Genomic DNA, 26,283 nt, shown 5'->3' with positions numbered 1-26,283 from the left:
CTCAGGTGAACTTTCAAATGTGTTTTTTCTTAGAATTAGCTCAAGTGGAGTGATTGACGTGTCTGTGATGTGTTTTACCCAGCAACAACTGTCGACCAATCGCTGAGATTATGTACCAAATATGGACGTCTTCAAAGAGTGAGTGAAGACTATAAAATGTAAAGAAGATTTTCATGTGGAAGAGACGAACAGTGTGTTTGAAGAGATATAAGTTGATAAAAGACTTCTCTTTTTTTTCTTTTTTTAAATTTTCATTTTTGCCTGAAGCAATAAATCAAGCTTTGTTTTAACTTTTTAAACCTCAACCCTTCTTTTTGGTGAAATTCTTCATTTCCCCTGTTTTGATTCTTCCATCCGAGTGTCCATCATGTGTTTCGCATGAACACGCAGTTTAAGTCAGGGCATAGCGAAAATAGTTACCCGTTGTATAAATTCTAAAGATTTCTGACGCAGTAATCCATTAACCAAAATTAATTATGGTTTTTGTGATTTACTGTTACTGACGTGTTCAACAGAGCGACTGTTCTGTTCGTTTGTCTACAACAGTGTTAATGCCTTTTCGGGCATGTAAATTAAATTATTGTGCTTTTCTTCTGACAAAGATTGTTATGATTCTTGATATTTGTATTATCATGTATGTTTTGCAAGTGCATATATGTTAAATTTCATTGCATGTTCGGAATAAATCAGTAAATCATACTTTATCTGTAACCCTGTTTGAACCAAAGAGAAGAGCGACCTTTGTTGTCCTTGATATTTCACCCAGTGGTTCGGTCGATCAGATTAGGAAGCTTTAATGTCACACACAAGACATCAACATGAGGAAAATCAAGGTGTTCTTCAGGTCAGTGCAGATCAAACTTAACTTAGAAGAAAACATATACACCCTTTTTCAGCCTACGTCACATAATGTTGCGTTTGTATCTTGTCAACAGAAGTGGTGCTGTTCTCCAGCCGTTCTGAATGACAAAGACGAGGTAGCAACTGGTTAGCAAACTTTTACAAACTGTTCCCAGTATCAACAGGTCTGGTTGTTGCGTATACGGTTGTACGAATTGCTTTTCCACCTGAGGATTCAAGTTTTATTGGATTCCGACAGGATCACGACCATTTCAAAGCAACCGGCGGAGTCTGTGTCTGCAGACGATTAAAGGTGTGGACTGGAATGAGGACAGAAACCAACATCTACTCTTTCATTTTAGGGGAAAGCCTTGTTTACATTAGTGAACTGTTATCTACAAACCAACAACACCAAAAAGGCTCCTTACCTTCATACAGGTGCAGTTCACTGTGAGGACGTAGTTTTGTGGTTGGTTGATTCTAACCCAAGCTTCATATGTCGTTGTCTTGTGTCCTTGTCTTTGACTAGAGAAAACTTCCGATTTCAAAACACAAAACTCCGACTCTATGTCATGGTATCTGACGTTCTGTACATGAGCACAGACAACAGATTCAGAAGCATCCAGGGACTTCTACGCTCACAGTGTCTCTGTGGTGTACACGCTCAGTTTAAATACATATATATATCTGTCCACTGTATATTTGGCCACTTGGTAACGTCTTCATTCGTGATCTTTAGTCGATAATCTCCTTGCATAGCTTGACAAGCTGTTTATCTCCACCATACTTTCGTTGCCAAAATGCGCACGCATACATTTTACGTCATCATTGTGTACAAACAGAAAAAGGGTCTGTATTAAATCCAAAAATAAGCAGCATAGACAAGACAATTAAAGTATGGAAGACAAAGTACAAAGTGTCTAGACAATAAAAACACACACCTGTCAGCACTTTCCCACACTGAGGCAGACATGTTTAACGGCAGAAAGAAACACGAGCAGGTGGAATTTAGGTGGAACAGATGAATAAACAGGAGGTTTGACTGCAGGAGGAGGGAGGGACCAGATTAGGTCACTTCAGGTATCTGGTACAGATTACTGTCACACTGCAACATTCTGTACTGGAACCCACGCAGTCCGTAGCCAGGACTACCTTCTCAGGTGGACTCAGGTGGGCTCAGGTATGGTACTCACACACTGCATTCACATTGATAAAATGAAGTGGACTTTGGGATGGAACAGACTCTGATACGGACTCAGATACCCAGTCTGAAAACGGACTATGAGACAAAGAGACATTTTAGAGCATTAGTGATGAGGTCTGGTCTGGGTCTGGGGTTCTACCTTTTGTTGTCTGCTCCCTGCAGGATCAGGGCCTGTTTCTCCTCCTCCAGGTCTGGTCTTTCCTGGGTCACTACGATGCCCAGCAGCTGGTCCTGGATGCCTTCAGGTGTGATCATGAAATTCAACAGCGTCACCTACAGTTACAGAAAAAACACAACAGGAAACAGAGTCTGTTAGGTCCAATGTGGTCTCCAGGGTCTGTAAGGTCCAATGTGGTCTCCAGGGTCTGTCAGGTCCAATGTGGTCTCCAGGGTCTGTAAGGTCCAATGTGGTCTCCGGGGTCTGTAAGGTCCAATGTGGTCTCCGGGGTCTGTAAGGTCCAATGTGGTCTCCGGGGTCTGTAAGGTCCAATGTGGTCTCCGGGGTCTGTAAGGTCCAATGTGATCTCCAGGGTCTGTAAGGTGCAATGTGGTCTCCAGGGTCTTTAAGGTCCAATGTGGTCTCAGGGTCTGTCAGGTCCAATGTGGTCGGTTAGAAATCGGATAGAAATTAAAGTTGTAAGATTTTGATACCCTAAGTGAGCGCCCCGAACAGACGGATATTCTGGCAACGACCAACACAAACATTCAGTTGACTTCGAGTGCAGTCTGCAGATGTGGCAAGGTCTGCAAAAACCAGACAGGTCTGAAGATACACCAGATCTGGATGAGCTGCATGAGGACGTTAGTGGGGCAGCGCACAGTGTCAGGACTAGGTACAGCACCTGGTGAGACGGAGGAGAAGCCAGGTCCGGACAGACCCTACAGTGCCCGGAACCTCCAAGCACCACAAGCTACACCCCAAAGCAGACCATCAGAACACCGTTGGACTTTGTGGCCTGCTGCCAATAAAGAGGCAGAGTGGTGCCAGTTTGATGCCGATGTTATTACAGCCCTTGAAGCAACAGACAAGGGAAACGTGGACATGAGGTTCAGGACAACGAGCAGCTTCGTAATGAACATCACATCAAACAGGTTTGGCATCAAGGAGCGATGTGCCGCTAAGACGACTACTGCAGCACCTATTCCGAACCGAGGTGAAGCTACGACGGCCCAGCTCAGACAAGAGCTACCAATGCTCAGGAGCCAGTACGAGAGAGCAGGTGAGAAAGAGAAGGCAGCCCTTGCAGGACTTAGCCTGTCCCGCACCACTCCTCTAACCACTCATCGACGTGCTGAGTGGCACCGGAGGAGGGGCTAAGAGAGGGCCCACAAGTACACTGCCTTCAGTGATGATCCATTCGGGTTTGCAAAAAACTGCAGTGGTCAACTCAGATGTCCAGAGGAGGACATCAACTGCTACCTCAGTAACACCTACAGCAACGGCATGAGAGAGCAAGACCTCAGCCATTGTGCAGCTCTAATATGCCCACCTGAATCCAGAATCCAGCTGAACATCAACAAACCCACCCTCAAGGAAGTCAGAGAGGCCATCAAATCTGCCGGAACAGCATCAGTACCAAGCCCATGTGGAGTACCACGTAAGGTCTTCAAGAACTGGCCCAGGCTTTTGGAATGTCTTTGGAAGATCTACAGAGCCATCTGGAGGAAAGGGAAGGTACCTCAGCAGTGGAGATACACAAAGGGAGAGTGGATTCCCAAGGAGGAGAGTGCCCGTTCTACCTTAAACAAATGGTCCGTTCTGCCTTAAACAGATGGTCCGTTCTACCCTCTAAAGTTTCCATCTGTTTAAGGTAGAACGGTCCACATTTTTTTGTTTTAATTTGCCACTTGTTCAAATGAACTCCCAAATTTAACCCTTTCATGCATAAATTATGAGAACCTTAATCAAGATTTTTTTTCCTGAGTGTTTTTATTCCTCTTTAGGCATGAAAAAAAAACAATGTGATTGATTTTTTTTTTTTTTTAAATCAACCTGTTTGTCATGGAGTTACAAAAATGTCCACTCAGCTACACCATGAATTTTATTCTTGAAGCAAAGAAACATGAATTTAAAACCCAATATCATAAAGTGATATGAAAACAGTGACATGAAACCATGTTTAATGCAGCTAATCTGATGTTTTCTCACATTTTAACATATTCTAATACTAGTTATTACTCACTTCATGCAGATAATATGCAAAAAATAAATATTAACAATTGATTTCCACTCAAGAACCAATCAAGAACAGCAAAGTTACAATAATGGTATGAATTGCAGTTTATGAGATGATGCATAAGTGTCCACTGTGTTGGTTGATATGGAACTAAAACAACAAAACCCATGAATATACAAGAGAATAGCTGTAGAGTAACTGTCCACTGGAGTGACCACTATGCATGAAAGGGTTAATCACCACTGTCATCTGGACGTCATTTCAGATTTTAACTTGCAGATGCTAAACTGTGAGCACACAGACGCATGTTGGCAAAAACAGAACTTTTTGAGTTTTTGAGATTATTCCTAAAATGTGTTTGAAGTGAAACTATAAAAGTCGTGCGCCACCTGAGGCTGACTGACGTACCTTGATGGAGGTCTCGGGGAGGTAGTGTGGGTTGCGTAGCTTGGTGGTGATGTAAAAACGGAAGTCTGGTGAGTATTCGATGGTGGCGTCTCCCAGTCGGATGCACGTGGCTCCAGCCTGTTTAAAGGTCTGCCTCAGTAACAGAGGCTCTAAGATGGGGTCCAGGTCTTCACCCACATTCTCCAGCAGCACTGTGACAAAACGGTCAACATGGAATCTGGACCAGTACATTCATCTTCATAAGTCCCATGCATCAACCACTGACTCCATTCAAACAGTGAAAAGGACACGTTTCAGTTTCCCACAGAATCCTACTGGATCTTGTTTGATGATCAACCCTTTAATTTTAACCTTCTCCCATTACTTTTCTTTTTCTTTTTTTAAATTAAAATTAACTGAAAAGAGACCAGAACATGTTTGTGACCTGCTTGTTGTTTGTACGGTTTAACCATATATGTCATATTGTAACTTTCACTACTGAGGTCCTGATGATTCTGCACAGGCACAGTAATGCCATGTTTCCTCTACGTGGCACCGACTCGACTCGACTCAACTCGACTCAACTTGGCCTTTTTGCATTTCCATTATGAAAAAGGACCTGGAATCTGGTACCTGGTACTAGTTTTTTGGTATCACCTCCGCTGAGGTTCCAGGACTGGGGACCAGATACTAAAAGGTGACACTGTGTAAACACTGCAGACCACAGGTTGGTCAGACTCATCTCTGTGCCCCGCCCTTTTACAAAAAACAGATGCAGAAGTTGACAGTAAATCTGTCGGTAGGTGAATCCACATGATGACAGACTGTAGAACTACACCATGGTTTGTCCAGGAGGTTCAGACAGAAAAATTCAGCAGGAGTTTGATGAGACAACACGCAACGAGCGAGTTTATCAGCGACTCTGAGCAGACGACACGGAAGTAACGCGCCACATCGCTATGACGACCAGGTACTGTAAAGTCGGTAGTATCCTGTAATGGAAATGGTCTGGAACAGGACCTGGTACCCGAGTCGAGCCGAGCTGGTTCCAGCTACAGGAATGTTAACTTGGGTCCATACTATCACCTATGGCTGAGTATGGACTTAGAGGAATAGTACAGTGACAATGACCAACCGCTATGCTGCCCCCCCCCCCGCTCAGACCAACAATCACGGAGCGCACCCCCCCCACCCCCCAGTGAGTAGAAGCCTCCAGCCATAAAACAGAAGAATAAAGATGACGAAGCAGTCCGTTCTGAGCCACTGGAGAAACATGGACATGTTTGTGTCCTGTTCATTATTTCAGAGCAGATTCATCTACTTCTGCTGAAATGTCAGATTTATTTTCTTTCTAATATCAATATTGATCCCAGTATTGATGTGTTGCATGACTGCGGTACTCAAATAATCAGGTTACAACTCAAAATTGTACTTTGGTGTCACTAAATTAATCTGAATCAATCAATTTATACTGAATCGAATTGATATTGGATCGAATCGAATTGAATTGGGATTAATCAAATCAGAACCTTATAAGTCGAAATCGAATTGATTATGGAAATTGGCCATGATACCCAGGCCTAGTGTCAGCCCCCGACAGCGTAGGCCTCGTTTTATGACCAAGAGGTGGAACAGAAACAAAAGCACAGTGGAGCGTCTCATGTGAATCCTGAACGACCTCTGACCTCTTCTTTGTGGGCGTGGTTAGGACTTCCAGTGTTCCAGTAAGACTTCAGTGTGCAGAACTGCACCAGTCCGACCACACAGGAACACAGATACGGTCACTCAAACACACGTGGACAGAGCAGCAGTACCTGGTGTTCCAAACTGGATGCAGTTCTCCAGGGTGCGAACAAAGTCAGCGTCACTCTGTTTAATCACATGGAGGCCGTTGACCCGCTCCATGTTCTTGATCCATTTGTTGGCCTGGGCCTGGGGGTCGATCATCAGAGGCCACCGCCGAGCAGTACTACAAACACACAAACACACAAAACACAACACACACTGAGCAGACGGACAGTGACAGACCATTATGCTGCATTTCCACTATGTGGAACCGGCTCGGCTCGGCTCGACTCAACTCTGGTACCACGTCCGATTCCTGGAGACTGTTTCCATTACAGGATACTACAGTCTTTACAGTACCTGGTCGTCATAGCAATGTGGTGTGTTACTTCCGTGTTGTCTGTTCAGAGTCGCTGATAAACTCGCTTGTTGTGTGTTGTCTCGTCCAACTCATGCTGAATTTTTACATCAGCCACCAAAGACCGAATCTCGACAAACCATGGTATAGTGTTACAGACTGTCATCATGTGGATTCACCTACTGATATATTTACTGTCAACTTCTGCATCTGTTTTTTGTTAAAGGGCGGGTCACAGAGACGACTCCGACCAATCAGTGGTCTGCAGTGTTTACACGTCACCTTTTAGTATCTGGTCCCCAGTCCTGGAACATTGGCGGAGGTGATACCAAAAAACTAGTACCAGGTACCAGATTCCAGGTCCTTTTTCGTAATGGAAATGCAAAAAAAGGCCAAGTTGAGTCAAATCGAGCCAGTACCACATAGTGGAAACCAAGGTTATTATCGTTAACGAAAACTTACGAAATGACGAAAACTAGAATTGTAAAACTATTTTCGTTAACTGAAATAAATAAAAACTATAATTAAAAGAAAAAAAATGATAACTAACTGAAACTGTATTGTGTGTTTACAAAACTAACTAAAACGGATAAAAATTACAGACAAAAATTCCCTTCATTTTCGTCTTTGTCAATGTCGGACTGATAAAAAATCGATTTATTTCCCTCAAGCAATTTTCTCTGTTGTCACCATACGACACTTTTTGGTCCGTCACTTGTGTTCACTTGTGGTTTCCAGTCGTCTTCTGGTCCCCACTCTACCTGGAAACATGGAGACTAAAGTTGGGAGAAAGCAGCAGAGTCCTGTCTGGGATTTATTTGAATACGACCACAGAGAAGAAGAGAAAAGAGACCACTGGACTAAAACTGAACTACAACTAAACTACAACTAAACTAAAACTAAGCATTTAGAAGAAAATGAAAACTAATAAAAACTATCAAACCTGCTCTAAAAACTAATTAAAACTAACTGGACTAGAGAAAAAAAAGTCAAAACTAAATAAAACTAAACTAGAATGAAAAATCCCAAACTATTAGAACCTTGGTGGAAACGTGGCATTTGACAACACAAGAGGATGGGGACGGGGAAGGGGGGGGGCATATACACAAATACACACACTGGTCCAATGACCTTTTATCGTTGTCCAGGGGATTTCTTTGGTTTCAGCTGGGTGCTCAGGGATACTGCCTCAGGATAGAGGGTCATGGTGGTGGAGAACAGGGACGGTGATGCACAGACAGTAACTGCAGCAGCTCGGTGTTTCTCTAGTCAGTGCTTTGTTTGGCTGTTTGTGTGTTCATGTTGTTTGTTGTACTGTGTACGTTCTGTTGGGTTAACTCCATCTACAGCTGCCATGATCTCTATAGTATCACAGGTGGAGCGTTTCTGTGCTTATATAAGCTCCTGGTGGACAAAGTGAGGAGTCTCAGCTCTCCATGGATCACCATCCCCCCAGTGAGGATGTAACAGTTCACTTATTTTCTGAAACGCCTCCAATACAACGCATTTAAGGACATGGGTGGATTAACCATCAGCAGGGGAACAAAGGATAAAGACAAAAATGCATTCGGCTCTGTACTGGCCTTTTAATTTCCACAGGTGAAACCCCAACCCAGACACATACACACACACACACACACACACATACACACACACTCATGCGCATCCACAATTAACCCAAAATACCACGAATACACCACAAAGAAACCATATAAAGTTTTTTCCTACACACCGCATTTAACAAAAATTAATTACTATAAGGCAGGCATGTCCAAAGTCCGGCCCGGGGGCCAATCACGGCCCGCGGTCAGATTTTATACGGCCCACAGCTTGGGTTTTAGAATGTATTATTTATGGCCCGCTTGGACTGTTGAACCGAGTACATGAATCATAAAAGGTTCAAAATGCAGTTTCTCCTTTCACCTCATGGTGGCAGCACCACTCTAACTCTATCTGGCTCTGTGACCTCGCCGTGAACCTTTTTCGCTAATTTCTAACCACGGCGCCTGTAAATTAAAAAAAAACAAAGTTGACAGTGAGGGCCACCGCTTCCAGGAGAGATGGGAATTACAATTTTTTTCACTGAAAATCGAGGCAATTATGTTTGCCTAATTTGTCAAGAGACTGTTGCCTTGTTTAAGGAATTCAATGTAAAGAGACACTAGCAGACAAAACATGCTAACGCATACGACAAGCTAGCAGGGAGTGAGCGCTCCGAAAAAGTGAAGCAAATTCAAGCTGCTTTAAACTCAACAGTGACTCTTCATGTGAACCTGGGAGTTCAATGAATTCACCACCAAGGCAGGATACCAAGTTGCCAGGTTAGTTGCCTCTAACTGCTGGTGTTATGTACTTGTAGATGTGACACAAAATATTACTTTCTGAATGATTTTGTGAAAGACGAGAGTAAGAGTCACATGTTTTCATCTTAAACGCTAACAGACTTTGCATTACTGAGTAATATATGAGTAATGATTACTTATATAAGTCATGTTTAAAATGAATGTGGGGTTAAGATTTTTATCAACTTCTTGGACGTCTAAGATACTCCACACAGTTTGTTCTATGTTATCTGACTCCAGATGTGAAAGGAAGGCAGAATTGTTTTTTTTTTTTTTTTTTTTAATTTGTTCACACCTGAGTGGCTTAGATTTGGTTACATTGCCATTTAATAAAATGATATTGTGACAATGAAAATAAAAATGTTGTAGAACAGCGCATTTATTTGTAATTTTTACTGTTTAAAAAATGTCTGAAGGGACCACTGGCCCCTGGCAGTGTCCACATTATCAGATCTGGCCCTCTTTAAAAAAAGTTTGGACACCCCTGCTATAAGGCATTCAACATAAAGCAGTTCAACCCCCCCATCACCTTCCCCCCTTAGTTCCCAAAGGTCTACGCATGCAAACAGTATCAGCGAAGTAGTAGCCTTATTGTGTGTGCTAATGCTAAGAAGCTACATTAGCCTGTATGCGATCCTGTGTTTAATACCTTATTGTGTGTGTGCTAATGCTAACATGCTAAGTTAGCCTGTATGCTATCCTGTGGTTAATGCCTTATTGTGTGTGTGCTAATGCTAACATGCTAAATTAGCCTGTATGCTATCCTTTTGGTTAATGCCTTCTTTTCAGTGTGCTAATGCTAACATGCTAAGTTAGCCGGTATGCTATCCTTTGGTTAATATTTTATTGTGTGTGTGCTAACGCTAACATGCTAAGTTAGCCTGTATGCTATCCTGTGGTTAATGCCTTATTGTGTGTGTTACCAGAGCAGACTTTGGACACAGTGTTTACAGATAAACACTGTTTTCTGATTGGACCACAGTCCTCCAATTGGAAAACTCAAATGGTGCATTGTTTATCTCCGTACCAGTCCAGTCCAATGACAGAATGAATGAACTGGTAAAGTTAGCACCACTCATGTACGTAGCCTATCCAAGCTAACACCAACCTTTAGCCCTAAATGTGCGTTTTCTCAGTAATAAAGTCAGTCCTTTCCGTGGCCACGCCCACTACTCAGAAGTAGAACACACACAACAGTACACACAGTAGAACACACACAACAGTACACACAGTAGAACACACACAACAGGACACACAGTAGAACACACACAACAGGACACACAGTAGAACACACACAACAGGACACACAGTAGAACACACACAACAGGACACACAGTAGAACACACACACACACACACACACACACACACACATAACAGTACACACAGTAGAACACACACAACAGTACACACAGTAGAACACACACACACACACACACACATAACAGTACACACAGTAGAACACACACAACAGTACACACAGTAGAACACACACACACACATAACAGTACACACAGTAGAACACACACAACAGTACACACAGTAGAACACACACAACAGTACACACAGTAGAACACACACAACAGTACACACAGTAGAACACACACACACACACATACACACAACAGTACACACAGTAGAACACACACAACAGGACACACAGTAGAACACACACAACAGTACACACAGTAGAACACACACATACACACAACAGTACACACAGTAGAACACACACAACAGGACACACAGTAGAACACACACAACAGTACACACAGTAGAACACACACAACAGTACACACAGTAGAACACACACGACAGGACACACAGTAGAACACACAACAGTACACACAGTAGAACACACACAACAGGACACACAGTAGAACACACAACAGTACACACAGTAGAACACACACAACAGTACACACAGTAGAACACACACAACAGGACACACAGTAGAACACACAACAGTACACACAGTAGAACACACACAACAGGACACACAGTAGAACACACACAACAGGACACACAGTAGAACACACAACAGTACACACAGTAGAACACACACAACAGGACACACAGTAGAACACACAACAGTACACACAGTAGAACACACACAACAGTACACACAGTAGAACACACACAACAGTACACACAGTAGAACACACACAACAGGACACACAGTAGAACACACAACAGTACACACAGTAGAACACACACAACAGGACACACAGTAGAACACACAACAGTACACACAGTAGAACACACACAACAGGACACACAGTAGAACACACAACAGTACACACAGTAGAACACACACAACAGGACACACAGTAGAACACACACAACAGGACACACAGTAGAACACACAACAGTACACACAGTAGAACACACACAACAGGACACACAGTAGAACACACACAACAGGACACACAGTAGAACACACAACAGGACACACAGTAGAACACACACAACAGGACACACAGTAGAACACACACAACAGGACACACAGTAGAACACACAACAGGACACACAGTAGAACACACACAACAGGACACACAGTAGAACACACACAACAGGACACACAGTAGAACACACACAACAGGACACACAGTAGAACACACAACAGGACACACAGTAGAACACACACAACAGGACACACAGTAGAACACACAACAGGACACACAGTAGAACACACAACAGGACACACAGTAGAACACACACAACAGGACACACAGTAGAACACACAACAGGACACACAGTAGAACACACACAACAGGACACACAGTAGAACACACAACAGTACACACAGTAGAACACACACAACAGTACACACACTAGAACACACACAACAGGACACACAGTAGAACACACAACAGGACACACAGTAGAACACACACAACAGGACACACAGTAGAACACACACAACAGGACACACAGTAGAACACACACAACAGGACACACAGTAGAACACACACAACAGGACACACAGTAGAACACACAACAGGACACACAGTAGAACACACAACAGGACACACAGTAGAACACACACAACAGGACACACAGTAGAACACACACAACAGGACACACAGTAGAACACACACAACAGGACACACAGTAGAACACACACAACAGGACACACAGTAGAACACACAACAGTACACACAGTAGAACACACACAACAGGACACACAGTAGAACACACACAACAGGACACACAGTAGAACACACACAGTAGAACACACACAACAGTACACACAGTAGAACACACACAACAGGACACACAGTAGGGACACAACAGGTGGGTGGGGCTTATTTTATATTTACCATATTCACTGCTGTTTCTCCCTTTAAATAACATGGGAGTGCTTAGTTTGTTTGGAACTATTCAGGCTGACATGAACCATGTGATCACCAGAAATGCGACATTAAAGCATGTCCTAACTCTCTTTATAGGGCTGTGACTGGGCCTATGTGCCCGACAGAAAAAAAAAAAAAAAAAAGATCATTCATGAACGATACGACTAGTGCAGAAGAGCTATGATACAAGTCAAAACCAAGGTTATTATCCTGAACGAAAACTAATGAAATGACCAAAACTAGAATTGAAAAAACATTTTCGTTAACTGAAATAAATAAAAACTATAATTAAATGAAAAAAACAGCTCACTGAAACTGTATTGTGTGTTCACAAAACTAACTAAAACAGATAAAAATTATGGATAAAATTCCCTTCGTTTTCATCTTTGTCAATGTCAGATTGATATGAAATCGATTTATTTCCCTCTAGCAATTTTAGCTAGTGGCACCATACGACACTTTTTGGTCCGTCACTTGTGTTCACTTGTGGTTTCCAGTCGTCTTCTGGTCCCCACTCTACCTGGAAACATGGAGACTAAAGCAGCAGAGTCCTGTCTGGGATTGATTTGAATACGACCACAGAGAAGAAGAGAAAAGAGACCACTGAACTAAAATTAATGCTAAAACTAAACTAAAACTAAGCATTTAGAAAAAAAAAGAAAACTAATAAAAACTATCAAACCTGCTCCAAAAACTAATTAAAATGAATTGAACTACAGAAAAAAAAAGTCCAAACTAAATAAAACTAAACTAGAATGAAAAACCCAAAACTATTAGAGCCTTGGTCAAAACAGCAACAACAAGAAGACGGAAGAAGAGCAGGATCCAAAGTACGATGTAGTCAATAATAACATTATTCTATTAACAGATGGAATATGATGAAGAACTGTGACATCACATGACATTATGTGTGTGTTTTTCTGCAAAAATTGTGAATAAAGAACAAAAAAGTCCTGGAATTTGAATCCACTCAAAGGTTAGCAGGTAGCATAAAAATACTGAGGCTTTACATTTATGCATCTGACAGTCGTTGGATTTTCTCATTTTTTCAAAATAAAAATACTCACGAAATGATGATGCCGTTGTCCAGAGAAAAGCTGTCGGAGGGTAATCCAGCGATGGTCCACGCACGGATCTTTACTGGATCACCCAGAGAGTTCATCAGAGACATGTTTGGAGAACAGGGGATCCTTCTGGTCTGACACAGATCCGTCCACTCCTTTATCTGATCCTGAACACAAACACATTTACTGACAAACACTGGACCAACTATCCTGACACTGTACGAACTGTCCTGACACTGTACGAACTGTCCTGACACTGTACGAACTGTCCTGACAAACACTGGACAAATTATCCACTGGCCCATTTTTTAGGCCTGTGGATAATTTTTTGGGCTGTTCTCTGTTTTTCTTATAGTGGCTAATTTTTTGGGCTGTTCTTTTTTTCCATGTAGTGGATAACTTTTTGGATAGTGGATAATTTTTTGAGCTGTTCTGTTTTTTTTGTTATAGTGGATAATTTTTTGAGCTGTTCTCTTTTTTTTCGTATAGTGGATAATTTTTTGGGCTGTTCTCTTTTTTTTCTTATAGTGGGTCATTTTTTGGGCTGTTCTCTTTTTTTTCTTATAGTGGGTCATTTTTTGGGCTGTTCTCTTTTTTTTCTTATAGTGGGTCATTTTTTGGGCTGTTCTCTTTTTTTTCTTATAGTGGGTCATTTTTTGGGCTGTTCTCTTTTTTTTCTTATAGTGGGTCATTTTTTGGGCTGTTGCCCCTCTGGGCCACCGCACCTTCATCTCTATGATGCTTTCAGACAGGTGCAGCTTTGGCTCAGGTGGTACAGCGGGTTGTCCAATAACTGAAGGGTTGGCGGTTCGAATCCCGCTTTGTCCTAGTCAGTCTGTTGTGTCCTTGAGCAAGACACTTCACCCTCCTTGCCTCCAGTGCCACTCACACTTGTGTATGAATGTTGGGTGGTGGTTGGAGGGGCCATAGGTGCAAATTGGCAGCCACGCTGCTGTCAGTCTGCCCCAGGGCAGCTGTGGATACAGATGTAGTTTACCACCACCAGAGTGTGAATGTGAGAGCGAATGAATAATGGGTCAATAATGTAAAGCGCTTTGGGTGTCTAGAAAGGCGCTATATAAATCCAATCCATTATTATTATTTCCTTATATCTGAATTTAAGTTGCTGTCTATTATTGGAGTATTGCTTTAGTTGAGTCCCCAGACTGTTCCATAGCCGGACCCCCCCTCCACCCCCCACCCCCCTGTCCAGAGGTGACCTTACCTGCCTGTAACTGGGGGTGAAGGCTCCCAGGTATGCTACAACCCCCGCTGAGATGAGCATGTCCCCGGTCAGGTTGTGGTACAGCTGTCCCAGGTCAAAGGCCATGTGACTCCAGCGGGTCTTCTCTCCTCCCAGTCCTCCAATCAGCTGCTCCGCTCGGCCCAGCTTCTGACTGCACTGACTCACCTGGAGGACACACACACAACAGGCTGGCACTGTGGTCCTAAACATCAGATTCACAGGTTCAGGCACCGTTATCCAGTTTGGGATTCGTGAGCAGCTGTACAAGTCAATGAACCTACGAGGGACGACTGAAAAGGTTTGAGCCGAACATGGAAAGGATTCAGATATGAAGACCAAATTTGGTCCATGAAATCTTTCCCATATCTTAATCCTATCCACTAAATTTCTTGGTCATAGTAATCTTTTTTCCTGTTTTCCAGCTCCCTGAACTTTCTGTATCAAGTTTTTCCTGAAAAATGGACAAACTTGAGTATCGTCACTGACGCTCTTTGAAGCAAACCCATCCAATTTCTTGGACCGATTTGTGACTATGGATAAGACTGGGGTCCATCACCATGAGCCTGAGACCAAGGAGCAGTCACAACTACGGAAACATCCCATGTCACCAACCCCAAAGAAGGCAAAGGTCGTACCTTCTGCTGGCAAGGTCATGGCCTCTGTTTTCAGTGGGAGTTCTACAGGTGGACTACCTCCAGAAGGGTTGGACTATCGATGGACAATACTGCTCTGACCTACTGAAGCACCTACACGAGAATATCAAGAAAAAGAGGCCGGGAATGAGCACAAAAGGGGTCTTATTTCACCAGGACGATGCTCCAGCGCATTCATCAGTGGTTGCAGTGGAAACCATTCAGGACTGTGGCTTCCAACTTGTTCCACACCCACCGTATTCACCAGACCCAGCCCCGTCACACTTCCACCTGTTCCCAAATCTCAAAAAAACATTTGGCTGGACAACGCTACACCACTGATGAGGAGGTCACTGATGCCGTCAACTCCTACCTGGAGGACCAACCAAAGGACTTCTACTGCAACGGCATCGAGGCACTCCGTCACCGCTGGCGGAAGTGTGTGGACTCACAAGGACTATGATGAAAAATAGGGCAATAAAGTACTTCTACCTCCTACCATCTTTTGGAGGCTTTAAACTTTTCAGTCGCCCCTCGTATTATCTGTCCTAAAGGTCCATTATTCTCTAAGGGCCTGATTTACTAAAGGTTTGGGTGTAAAAAACAAACTTGACTGCACACGCAAAAACACGTTAAAACTGATCTAATAGCAGGACGCACCGAGGGTTGAGTCTCAAATGGACAAAAGAACTGGTCCAACCCATTTAGTGTGTTTGACTGGAATATGAAATATGGGCGTGTGGTGGATCCCTTGCCACCACCATCTTGTGTTAGTAGTTTTTGTTTCATGAGTTTTTGTTCAGTTACAGTTCATGATTACATCGCACAGTGTAGTTTCAGTATTTTATTTCAACATTCTAATGTGGGTGCACACATATTAGTTCTGTTTGAATTATTTACTCACATTGTTCTTCAGTTGCAGACAAAGGACCAGAAAAAGGGGCGTGGCTAGTATTTAAGACAGAGAAAGGAACTAATGTCACAAGACGGTGGGGGGGGCACTGTTTGTTTCTTTGTGTTAATTTACTTGTTTAAATTCTTGGTTTAAATCACATTGGTTTCACACAGTTAGCATTTTGTGTGTAGTTATGATTATTGTTTTTTTCTGTTATTTTGACTAAGTTAATGGTTTGGTTTAATTTCATAGTGTAATGCCCCCCCCCCCCCCCCCCCCTTGTGTTTGATTTGGGTTCGTCCCTTTCTTTTTCAGCCCACCTTGGTTCTTTGTCTAGTTCGGTCAGTTTTGGTTCTGTTACAGTTTGGTTTAGTTGACCTCAGTTGGGTCCATCTTTGTTCATTTTGTCAATTGGCATTTTTTGGAGCTTGTGTTAACTTTTTCTAACTTTATTAAATTATCATTTTTCCTAATTTTACCACCTTTGTCCTGGTCCTTATGTTTTGTCCTCTACAGGGCATTTCTGCCAGAAAGAGCAAAATTATTTGGAGGAGTAGATGCAAAAATGTATTTAGAGTGCAGAATGTGATGGACCAAACCTGAAACTGGTTTCAGTGTCTGATTGTGTGTCTGTATTTATCTGGTCTTAAAGCAGGTTTGACCTGTTGAACTGGAACAGCTTCACCTTAAACTGTCTGCAGTTGTTGTCCGTCACCCCCCCCCCCCCCCCCCCCCATTGAAAATGACCAACTTCATATTCATGGGTGCTGCAGTTCGTTCCATACATTCTTATTTCAGACTCTAGTAAAGGTCACTTTTCCACTTGATCTGATGATTGTGATTCAAAATACACACTCACATTCGACTAAAGTGGGACTAAAGTATGTGCACCTGACAATCATTCAATCCAACCCCCCCCCCCCCCACCTCTAAAATGAATCCTGCACCACTGCCCAGTAATGCAACTGTAGAACTTCTAGATCACAGTGTCATGTCGGCTTCTGGACTTTGTCTGTCTTGTCTGTTCTGTTTGTCATTTCCTGTTTTATTTTGTTAAGTTTCCCTCATGTGTCTTGTCTGTTGTCTTTACTTCCTCTCCCTGATCGTGTTCACCTTTTCCCTGATTACCTGACTCCTCCCTGATTATCTCCACCTGTGTCCAATTGTCTTCCCCGCCCTCCTGTGTATTTAAACCCTCAGTCTTCCCCTGTTTAGTTGCCAGTTTGTGTTCTACAACTTGTTGTGCTCACTCACCAGCGTTTTTGGATCCTGTTCGTTTGTCTGCCTGTTTTCGACCCGTTTTCGTCCTTCGACCACCGTATCTGCCTGTTCCAATCCTGCCTGCTCGTCACCGACCTGGTTCGTGTACCCGACTCTGTCTCTGCCTTCTCCCTTTGATACCTCAGCCTCCACCGGTTACCTGTGCTTCGACCTTTTGCCTGGATTACTGACCGTGAGTTCTGCCTGTCCCCCATGTACCGTTGCCATTAGTTTGCTCCCCTGTGTATGACCTGGCTTGTGTTTTGACCTCCCTCTGTTTGCTCCGAGTTGGGGTTCCGTTGGGGTTTCCCCGGCTCGACCTTGCTGGTCGTCAGCCATTTCCACCCGAAGCCCAGACGTTTTTCCCCGGACTCAGTGACTTCACAGAAATAACATTCTCTCTGTGTTGTATTTGTTCACTTGTTAAAGTGTTTAATAAAAACACTAAACCTTACGGGATTTTTGTGGTCTTGCTTTTGGGTTCAGCCTTTGTACTTAGCCTTTCACACACAGGTGTCAAACATGCGGCCCGGGGGCCAAATCTGGCCCACCACAGGGTCCAATCTGGCCCGTACGATGAATTTGTGAAATGCAGAAATTACACTGAAGATATGAACAATCCTTTTAGTTCAGGTTCCACATTCAGACCAATTCAATCGCAAGTGGGTCACATTGGTAAAATACTGTCATAATAACATAAATAATGACAACTCCAAATTTTTCTCTTTGTAAATATGAATATTTTCAAGTATTTACACTAAAACAAAGTATAATTTCACAAAAAAAATGTGAATAACCTGAACAAATATGAACCTGAAATGTCTAAAGAGAAGTAAGTACAACTTTACCAACATTCTGTCTGTTATTAAATGTTTTGTGTGTTTGTAGATCCACTGTGATCTGTAAGTTCTAATGTACATGTGTAAATGATAAACTGAGGCAGAATAGTGTTCAAAATACACTTGTTTTTTCAGTTTGTTCATGTCATTCACATTGTTTGAAAGGATAGTTTGTAGATGGAAACATTTTCATAATGTAAATTTATTTTTTTCACTCTAAAACAGAGAAAAGTTTGGAGTTGACATTATTTCTATATTATTCTGTTATTATTTCACTGGTTCGGCCAACTGCAGATCAGATTTAGCTGAATGTGGAACTGAACTAAAATGACCGTGACAGCCCTGCTCTAGCTGAAGTGGTGGCTGTTCTGGGTCCAGTCCCAGTCCCAGTCCCAGTCCCAGTCCCAGTCCCAGTCCCTTCTCAAACTATATTCCTTCTATGGTTCATTTATCGTCTGGTTCATTCCAGTCACTGTTCCCTTAGTGCTGGTGTATCCCACAACAGTTTATACAGCCCACCGTCTCCATGACGACGACCAGTAGCACACGCTAAACCCTCATTTAAATATGGTGGTCTGCAAGACTTTGGCCTGTTGTCATTTGTGCAGACTATCTGAGTTAATCACCTGTGACACGCAAATCAATAGCATATGCATTTTTAGTGTGAGCAAGAAAATCTGCCCATTATTTCCGATTTTAGTAAACCAGGCCCTTAAGGCACTACAGATGAATATTTTTATTCATATATGGTGTTAAACCCCTAACTTCCTACACATGTGGATATCAATGCTTATTCACTAATGCATCTGAGGTTTTGAGACCTTGAAAAAAACTGAACTAATAACCCAAGTGTACACTGGTGTTGGCACACACCTGGTTCTCCAGTTCAGTCTTTTTGTTCTTATTTGCTTCCAAAGTCTTCTGAAGTTTTGCAAATTTCTCTTGAACTTCTCGGAGTGCAGCCTGTTTTTTCTTCAGGCCTTCCATGGCCACCTCCAGCTCCTCCTCAGCCTTCGACAGCTTCTCCTTTTTAGGAGCCACCACCTTAGCCACTCTGAAGAACACACATACACACACACACACACACACACACACACACACACACACCACATTGAGTAGGAGCTTCATTCATTCATTCATTCATTTTCCAAACAGCTCAGTCCTCCAGGGGGGTGGAGCCTATCCCAGCCCATCCCCCAGGATAAGTCACCAGTTCATAACAGGGCTGACATATAGACCAAGGTTATTATCGTTAACGAAAACTAACGAAATGACAAAAACTAGAATTGAAAAAATATTTTTGTTAACTGAAATAAATAAAAACTATAATTAAAACAAAAGAACAATAACTAACTGAAACTGTTTTGTGTGTTTACAAAACTAACTAAAACGTCTAAAAATTATGGTCAGTTTTGTAGGACTACATGTTTTGATCCCAATCTTGCATACATGAGACTTTGGCTGGTACTGTGAGTGGTGGCACCCTTCGGGTCATCAAGTGGGCTCCCTCCTTCATCGGTGTTTCCCTGACTGGGCTCACGACACCTCCAGAGGGTTCAGCAGTGAGACCCAGTGTCCTGGGCTCACCCCCTAGGTGCCACCACTCACTTGACTGCCCACGTTGAGTCTTTCCTCTTCCACCACACCCACTGATTCCCCTTCTCTACCGCCCTCCAGAGGTCTTCAACCGCCTGCCGGTGAGCCCTCCCTCGCACTCCCAACTCCCAAAGCAGTCTGGATGTTGAGGCAGCCACAAACCTTCTGCAGCCTACTTCTATGGGGCGGACTTTCGCACTCCAGCCTTGCTGGTGTATATTAGCTGCAAAGTCAGCATACCTCAGTTTCTTGCGCTCATAGGCCTCCTCCACAGCCCTCTCCCAGGGGACCGTGAGCTCAATGATGTAAACAAGCTTGAGGGACGCCGACCACAGCACGAGGTCTGGCCTCAGGTTGGTTGATGTGACTTCCACTGGGAAGCAGAGCTTCTGGCCTGTGTCTGCTCTTAGCTTCCAGTCGCGTGCCCCACCAAGCCTCCCAGCCCCTGGACTTGGGTCAACAAGACTGGCTTGGCTCATGCCCTCCCGGACAAAGGTTGTTGTTGGCCAGCGAGCTGCTGGGGGCGGGAGGGCATTGACTCTCGTCCGTTGGTTTTCCAGCACAGCTGCGAGACATTGTAGTGCCTGGTTGTGCCGCCAGGTGTAACGGCCTTGAGTAAGGCTGGTCCTGCAGCCCACCAGGATGTGCTTGAGTGTGGCTGGAGATGGGCAGAGGGAAAATGTGGGGTCTTCTCCGTACCACTGGCTCAGATTCATGGGCGACGGTAGCACATCACAGGCAGCCTTGATGGTGAAGCTTGCCCTGAATGCCTCGGACTCCCAGAGCTCCTGCCAGGAGATCTTCCTCTTCTCCACTCCCTCCCAAGTCATCCATTGCCCTTGCTTTGCCTGAGCCACCGCCCTTGAGCACCTTCCTGCCTCTTCTTGTCGGTGCACCTCCTGAACGACCAGTTTGCACCTCTGGGGTGCAGTAGCCTTGTTCCAGACTGGTGTGCTGTCTCCACTGCCAAGACCACTCCTCCCTTGCTGCACACGTCCCACAGTGTCCCTGTGCCTGAGTGTGACCATTGCCTGCTCAGTTGCTTCTGCTGAGGTCCACTTCCTCCCAGTGGCCAGGATGGGGGTAACTTGGGCTACCAAAGGATCGTTTGAGTCCGACAGTGTCATCTCCAGCCTCACCTTGGCACACTTGAACTTCTCTGTTAGACTGGAAATGGGAAACTCCAAGACTCCTTTTCTGTAGAGCCCAGTGCTACTAAGGCACCTGGGAAGTCCAAGCCACTTCCTTACATATGAGCTGACCAGTCTCTCCATCTTCTCCATCTTTTAGAGTGGAACTTCATATAGGGTTAGTGGCCACATGAGGCGTGGAAGGAGCCCAAACTGCATGCACCAGAGCTTCAGCCTGCCGGGTAGTCGATGTTCTGAAGGCTGCTGGTTACATCCTTCCTGAGCTGATCTATTTGCTCTGAGTCCTTGAGGGTGGCATCATACCATCGTCCAAGGCTCTTGACAGGCTTCTCAGAGACTGTTGGGATAGGCTCGTCGCCAATGTGGAAGCGTTGATCTGATAGCTTCCCCTTCACGATGGAGATGCTTCTGGACTTGCACGGCTTGATCTTCATGCGCGCCCGCTCGATGTTATCTTGGAGTTTGCCCAGCAGACGCACAGTGCAAGACTTGGTTGTGGTGAGTGTTGTGAGGTCACCCATATAGGCTCTTACAGGCGGGAGCATCAGGCCAGGTCTTATGCGCTGACCTCCAACCACCCACCGAGATGCTTGAATAATCACCTCCATGGCCATGGTGAAGGCCAGTGGGGAGATGGTGCAGCCGGCCATGATTCCCACTTCAAGGTGTTGCCATGCTGTGGTGCACTCTGATGTTGTAATGCATAGCTGCACATCCTGGAAGTAGGCCTTGACCAGGTTTGTGAGAGCTGCTGGGACCTTGAAGAATTCAAAGGCAGTCCACAGGAAGTTGTGAGGGACTGAGCATTGGTGAGGTCCAGGAACACCACGTGAAGATCTGTTCCCTCCTTCTTAGCAACCTTGATCTGATGCCAGATGAGGCTAGCATGTTCCAAACAGCCTGAGAAGCCTGAGATGCCTGCTTTCTGGATTGACATGTTGATTAGGTGGTTTCTCTGCAGGTATCCTGCCAGCCTGTGTGCAAGCACGTTGAAGAAGATTTTTCCCTCAACGTTTAGGAGGCTGATCCAGTGGAACTGGCTGATCTCAGATGAGTCCTTTTCCTTCGGGATAAGGATTCCTCCAGCTCTCCGCCACGATGTTGGGATTTCCTTCCTTTGCCATTATGGATAAAATTCCCTTCGTCTTCATCTTTGTCAATGTCGGATTGATACGAAATTGATTTATTTTGCTCGAGCAATTTTAGCTAGCGACAACATACAGCACGGTCCATCCCTTGTGGTTTAGTAGGGCGTCCCATTTTTGGGACTTCTTTTCTGATCAAGCTCTTAATTTGACCAGTTAATCTCTTATATATTAGTAACTCCCAAAAAAAATTTCAGCTCAATCTGTAAAGTTTTAGACCCCCCCCCCACCGCCGTCTTTAGGGTTCCTGTCAGCCGAGTACAGAACCATTTTTCAATGTAAAATCCTGCATTTGTGGGTTAGTTCTGCCATATTTGCTCATGCAAATGTCATATTAGAAGTTTTGGGGGATGCTACTGTCGTTTATGAAGGTCTCAAATCATGTACAGGTCAAGGTCATATGATTTTAGACAAGGTCAAGGTCATTTGACACTGAAAATTGGACAAATCACAGGTTTTGCTGATTTCTTTATTGCCTAGTCTTATTTCAAAGATATGCACTCAGGGCTTTCACTGGAGAACATTTGATCCTAGATTGCCCATCTGGTACCCTCCCTTTTCTTCAGTTCAGTAGGTACCAGATTTCTTTTTCCAGAGAAAGGTAACACATTTTCATTTTCATCTTTGAAATAACACTAGGCAATAAAGAAATCAACAAAAACCTGTGATTTTACCCATTTTTCAATGTCAAATGACCTTGACTGAAATCATGTGACTTTGACCTGTACATGATTTGAGACCTTCATAAACGACAGTAGCATCCCCCAAAACCTCTAATATGACATTTGCATGAGCAAATATGGCAGAACTAACCCACAAATGCAGGATTTTCCATTGAAAAATGAGTTTTCTGCACTGGGCTGATGGGCGCCCTAAAGATAGCGGTGGGGGTGGGGGTGGGGGTGGGGGGGCGTATCTAAAACTTTATGGACTGGGCCGAAATTTTTTGGGGGAGTTACTAATATATAAGAGATTAACTGGTCAAATTAAGACCTTGATTGGAACAGAAGTCCTGTAAATGGGACGCCCTATGGTTTCCAGTCGTCTTCTGGTCCCCACTCTACCTGGAAACATGGAGACTAAAGCAGCAGAGTCCTGTCTGGGATTGATTTGAATATGACACAGAAGAAGAGAAACAATATGACAAAACTAAAATTAATACAAAAACTAAGCATTTAGAAAATAACAAAAACTAACAAAAACCATCATACCTGCTCTAAAACAAATTAAAACTAACTGAATTAGAGAAAGAAAGTCAAAACTAAACGAAACCAGACTACAATGAAAAATCCAAAACTATTAGAAACTTGGTATAGACTTGAAAAAACTCCAGCAGTTCGTGCATGTGTTTGGATGGTGGGAGGAATCTGGAGAACCCTGAAAGAACCCACACAGACCAGAGGAGAACATGCAACCTCTCTTCATAATTAATATTCACCAATATGAAAACTTACAGTGATCTTTGACAACAGATCCCAAAGCCAGTTCACATGTCATGGTACCAACTGTATAAACTGTATGTATGTATTCGAAATATATGCTCTAAAGCAGGGGTGTCAAACATGCATCCTGGGGGCCAAAGGTTCCAATCTGACCCCTGGGATGAATTTACCAAGTCCAAAAATTCCACAGTCCAGGCTGTGGAACTCATTTTAGATGCGGTTCCACATCCAGACCAATCTGATCTACAGTCAAATAATAACAGCAGAAGAACCGACAAAAAAGAATGACTGCAGATTTACTACTGGGTTTGATGTGAAAAAAAAAACACACTATACCTATAAATAATAACTTCAAATTTCTGTCTTTGGTTTAGTGCATAAAAATAACATTAAATTATGAAAATATTTACATTTACAAACTATCCTGAAACAATAAAATGTGAATAACCTGAACAAATATGAACAACCTGAAATCTTTTAAGAAAATTAAGCACAATTTTAAGTGTTTAGTGTCTTTGTAGATCTGATCCATAATGCACATGTAGAAATGATAAGTTACTACTCAAAAATCACCCAAATTCACCCAAAAATGACCCCAAAGTCACCTAAAAACCACCCAAAAAACACCGAAAAGCCACCCAAAAATCACCTAGAAATTACCCGAAAAAACCCACCTAAAAACACCTAAAATCACCCAAAAAACACATAAAACCCACCTAAAAATCACCCAAAAAACCATCTAAAAATCACCCGAAAACCACCCCAAAATCACCCAAAAACACCTGACATTATGACTATAAATAATGACAACTTCAAATTTCTGTCTTTGTTTTAGTGCAAAAAATAACATTAAATTATGAAAATATTTACATTTACAAACTATCCTGAAACAATAAAATGTGAATAACCTGAACAAATATGAAAAACCTGAAATGTCGAAATAAAATTAAGCACAGTTTTAACAATTAGTGTTTAGTGTCTTTGTAGATCTGATCCATAATGCACATGTAGAAATGAGTGGAGGCAGAATATTGTTAAAATTGCACTGATTTTTCTTAAGAAATTTCAGTGTTTTTCAGGTTATTCACATTTTTTTTTGTGATAGTTTATAAAAGTAAGTATTTTCATCATTTACAGTTTTTTTTTTGCACTAAAACAAAGACAAACATTTGCAGGTGTCATTATTTATAGGTTATTCTGTTCTTATTTTACTGGTTTGGCCCACTGCAGATCAAATCAGACTGAATGTGGAACCTGGAAGAACAGGAGTTTGAGAACCCTGGCCAAAATTCCTGTTTTCTGTTGTTGAATGCTTATTGAAGTAACCGCCGACTTTCAATGGAAGCCTACAGTCGCTCTAAATGGGCTTCAGTTTTCAGTAAATAAAGATAAAAAACCCCTTGTGTTACTTACTCATCGTACTTGTCCATGGCACAAACCCATTTACACATGCCTTCAGCTGCAGCTGACGCAGTTCGAATCTTCTCCGGTACAAAGTCTGGGTTTGTGATGTATTTGTTGCGTATGATGGCGATGAGGTTCGGGGGGATGTTGTCCTTGTCGTACTCGTGGAGGCTCTGCAGAAACCTGAGGTCTCCCAAAAGCTTTTTGGCCGGGCCCCAAAAATCTTCCACCTTTTTACCAGAACCAGAGGGATCTGGAACACGATCGGGTCGGATGCCTTTGAGGATGCAGATGGCCTCCATGACCAGCTTGACAGCTGGAGGAGGGCTTTTCATGGACTTCACCACCGTAATGTCCTGCAGACAAAAGCACAGCATTAAAAAGCACATCCAAGAACGGTCCAACTGGCTGCTGGTCCACCAGGTCATTTCACTAAAATACTGACTACATGATTTACAGAAAGAAGCTGATGGTGCATGATCTTCCAGTGGCAGGAAGTGAAAGAATTAAACACTTTATCATCAAACTTTAAGGTGCGGGAGACTTTGGTGAGCAATTTTTCCTCAGATCTGTCCATCCTCAGTCATATCCTCAGTATCATGAGTCTGTTGGTCTGTCTGTCATTACTCACCTGAATCTCTTGCATTACAGTGAACAGTTTCTTAGTTCCATCCACCACAAAGAAACCATGTGTTTACGTTCAGAGCTGGGAGGGAACTGAGCATCTTTGGAATTTTGTTGCGATGTGCATTGTGGGAAAGGGAGGCTCGCGCTGCCCCCTGACAGCGGCAGCTGGAACAGACATGACACAGAAATGCCGCCGCTGCAGGTGGCAGTGTGAGCCTCCCTTTCCCACAATGCACATCGCAACAAAATTCCGAAGATGCCCAGTTCCCTCCCGGCTCTGAACGTAAACACATGGTTTGTTTCTGGTGGATGGAACTAAGAAACTGTTCACTGTAATGCAAGAGATTCAGGTGAGTAATGACAGACAGACCAACAGATTCATGATACTGAGGATATGACTGAGGATGGACAGATCTGAGGAAAAACTGGCCATGACAGTCTCCTGCACCTTTAATAAGGTGTGAGGCTCAGTTCATTTTGCACACTTTGACTTTTTCCTTTTTTTTCTTTGAGCACCTTTCAAACCTTTGATGC

General features: G+C 43.3%; 1 protein-coding gene across 1 annotated transcript in view; it reads right to left on the bottom strand.

The window, feature by feature from the left end:
- Nucleotides 1–26,283, bottom strand: part of dnah7 (dynein, axonemal, heavy chain 7) — a 201,946-nt gene that overhangs the window by 44,223 nt on the left and 131,440 nt on the right. Inside the window, exons 45-51 of the mRNA XM_030126944.1 lie at nt 25,132–25,478; nt 19,258–19,438; nt 14,738–14,923; nt 13,516–13,679; nt 6,423–6,577; nt 4,630–4,820; nt 2,184–2,317 (exon numbers count right to left, since the gene is read on the bottom strand). Coding sequence (XP_029982804.1) covers nt 2,184–2,317; nt 4,630–4,820; nt 6,423–6,577; nt 13,516–13,679; nt 14,738–14,923; nt 19,258–19,438; nt 25,132–25,478 — 1,358 coding nt within the window. The remainder of the gene's footprint in view (nt 1–2,183; nt 2,318–4,629; nt 4,821–6,422; nt 6,578–13,515; nt 13,680–14,737; nt 14,924–19,257; nt 19,439–25,131; nt 25,479–26,283) is intronic.

This window comes from Sphaeramia orbicularis, chromosome 22 (genome assembly GCF_902148855.1).
Source record: "Sphaeramia orbicularis chromosome 22, fSphaOr1.1, whole genome shotgun sequence".
NCBI classification, from domain to species: Eukaryota; Metazoa; Chordata; class Actinopteri; order Kurtiformes; family Apogonidae; genus Sphaeramia; species Sphaeramia orbicularis.
Note: the sequence above shows the minus strand (reverse complement) of the source record. Positions and strands in the feature narration are given on the sequence as shown.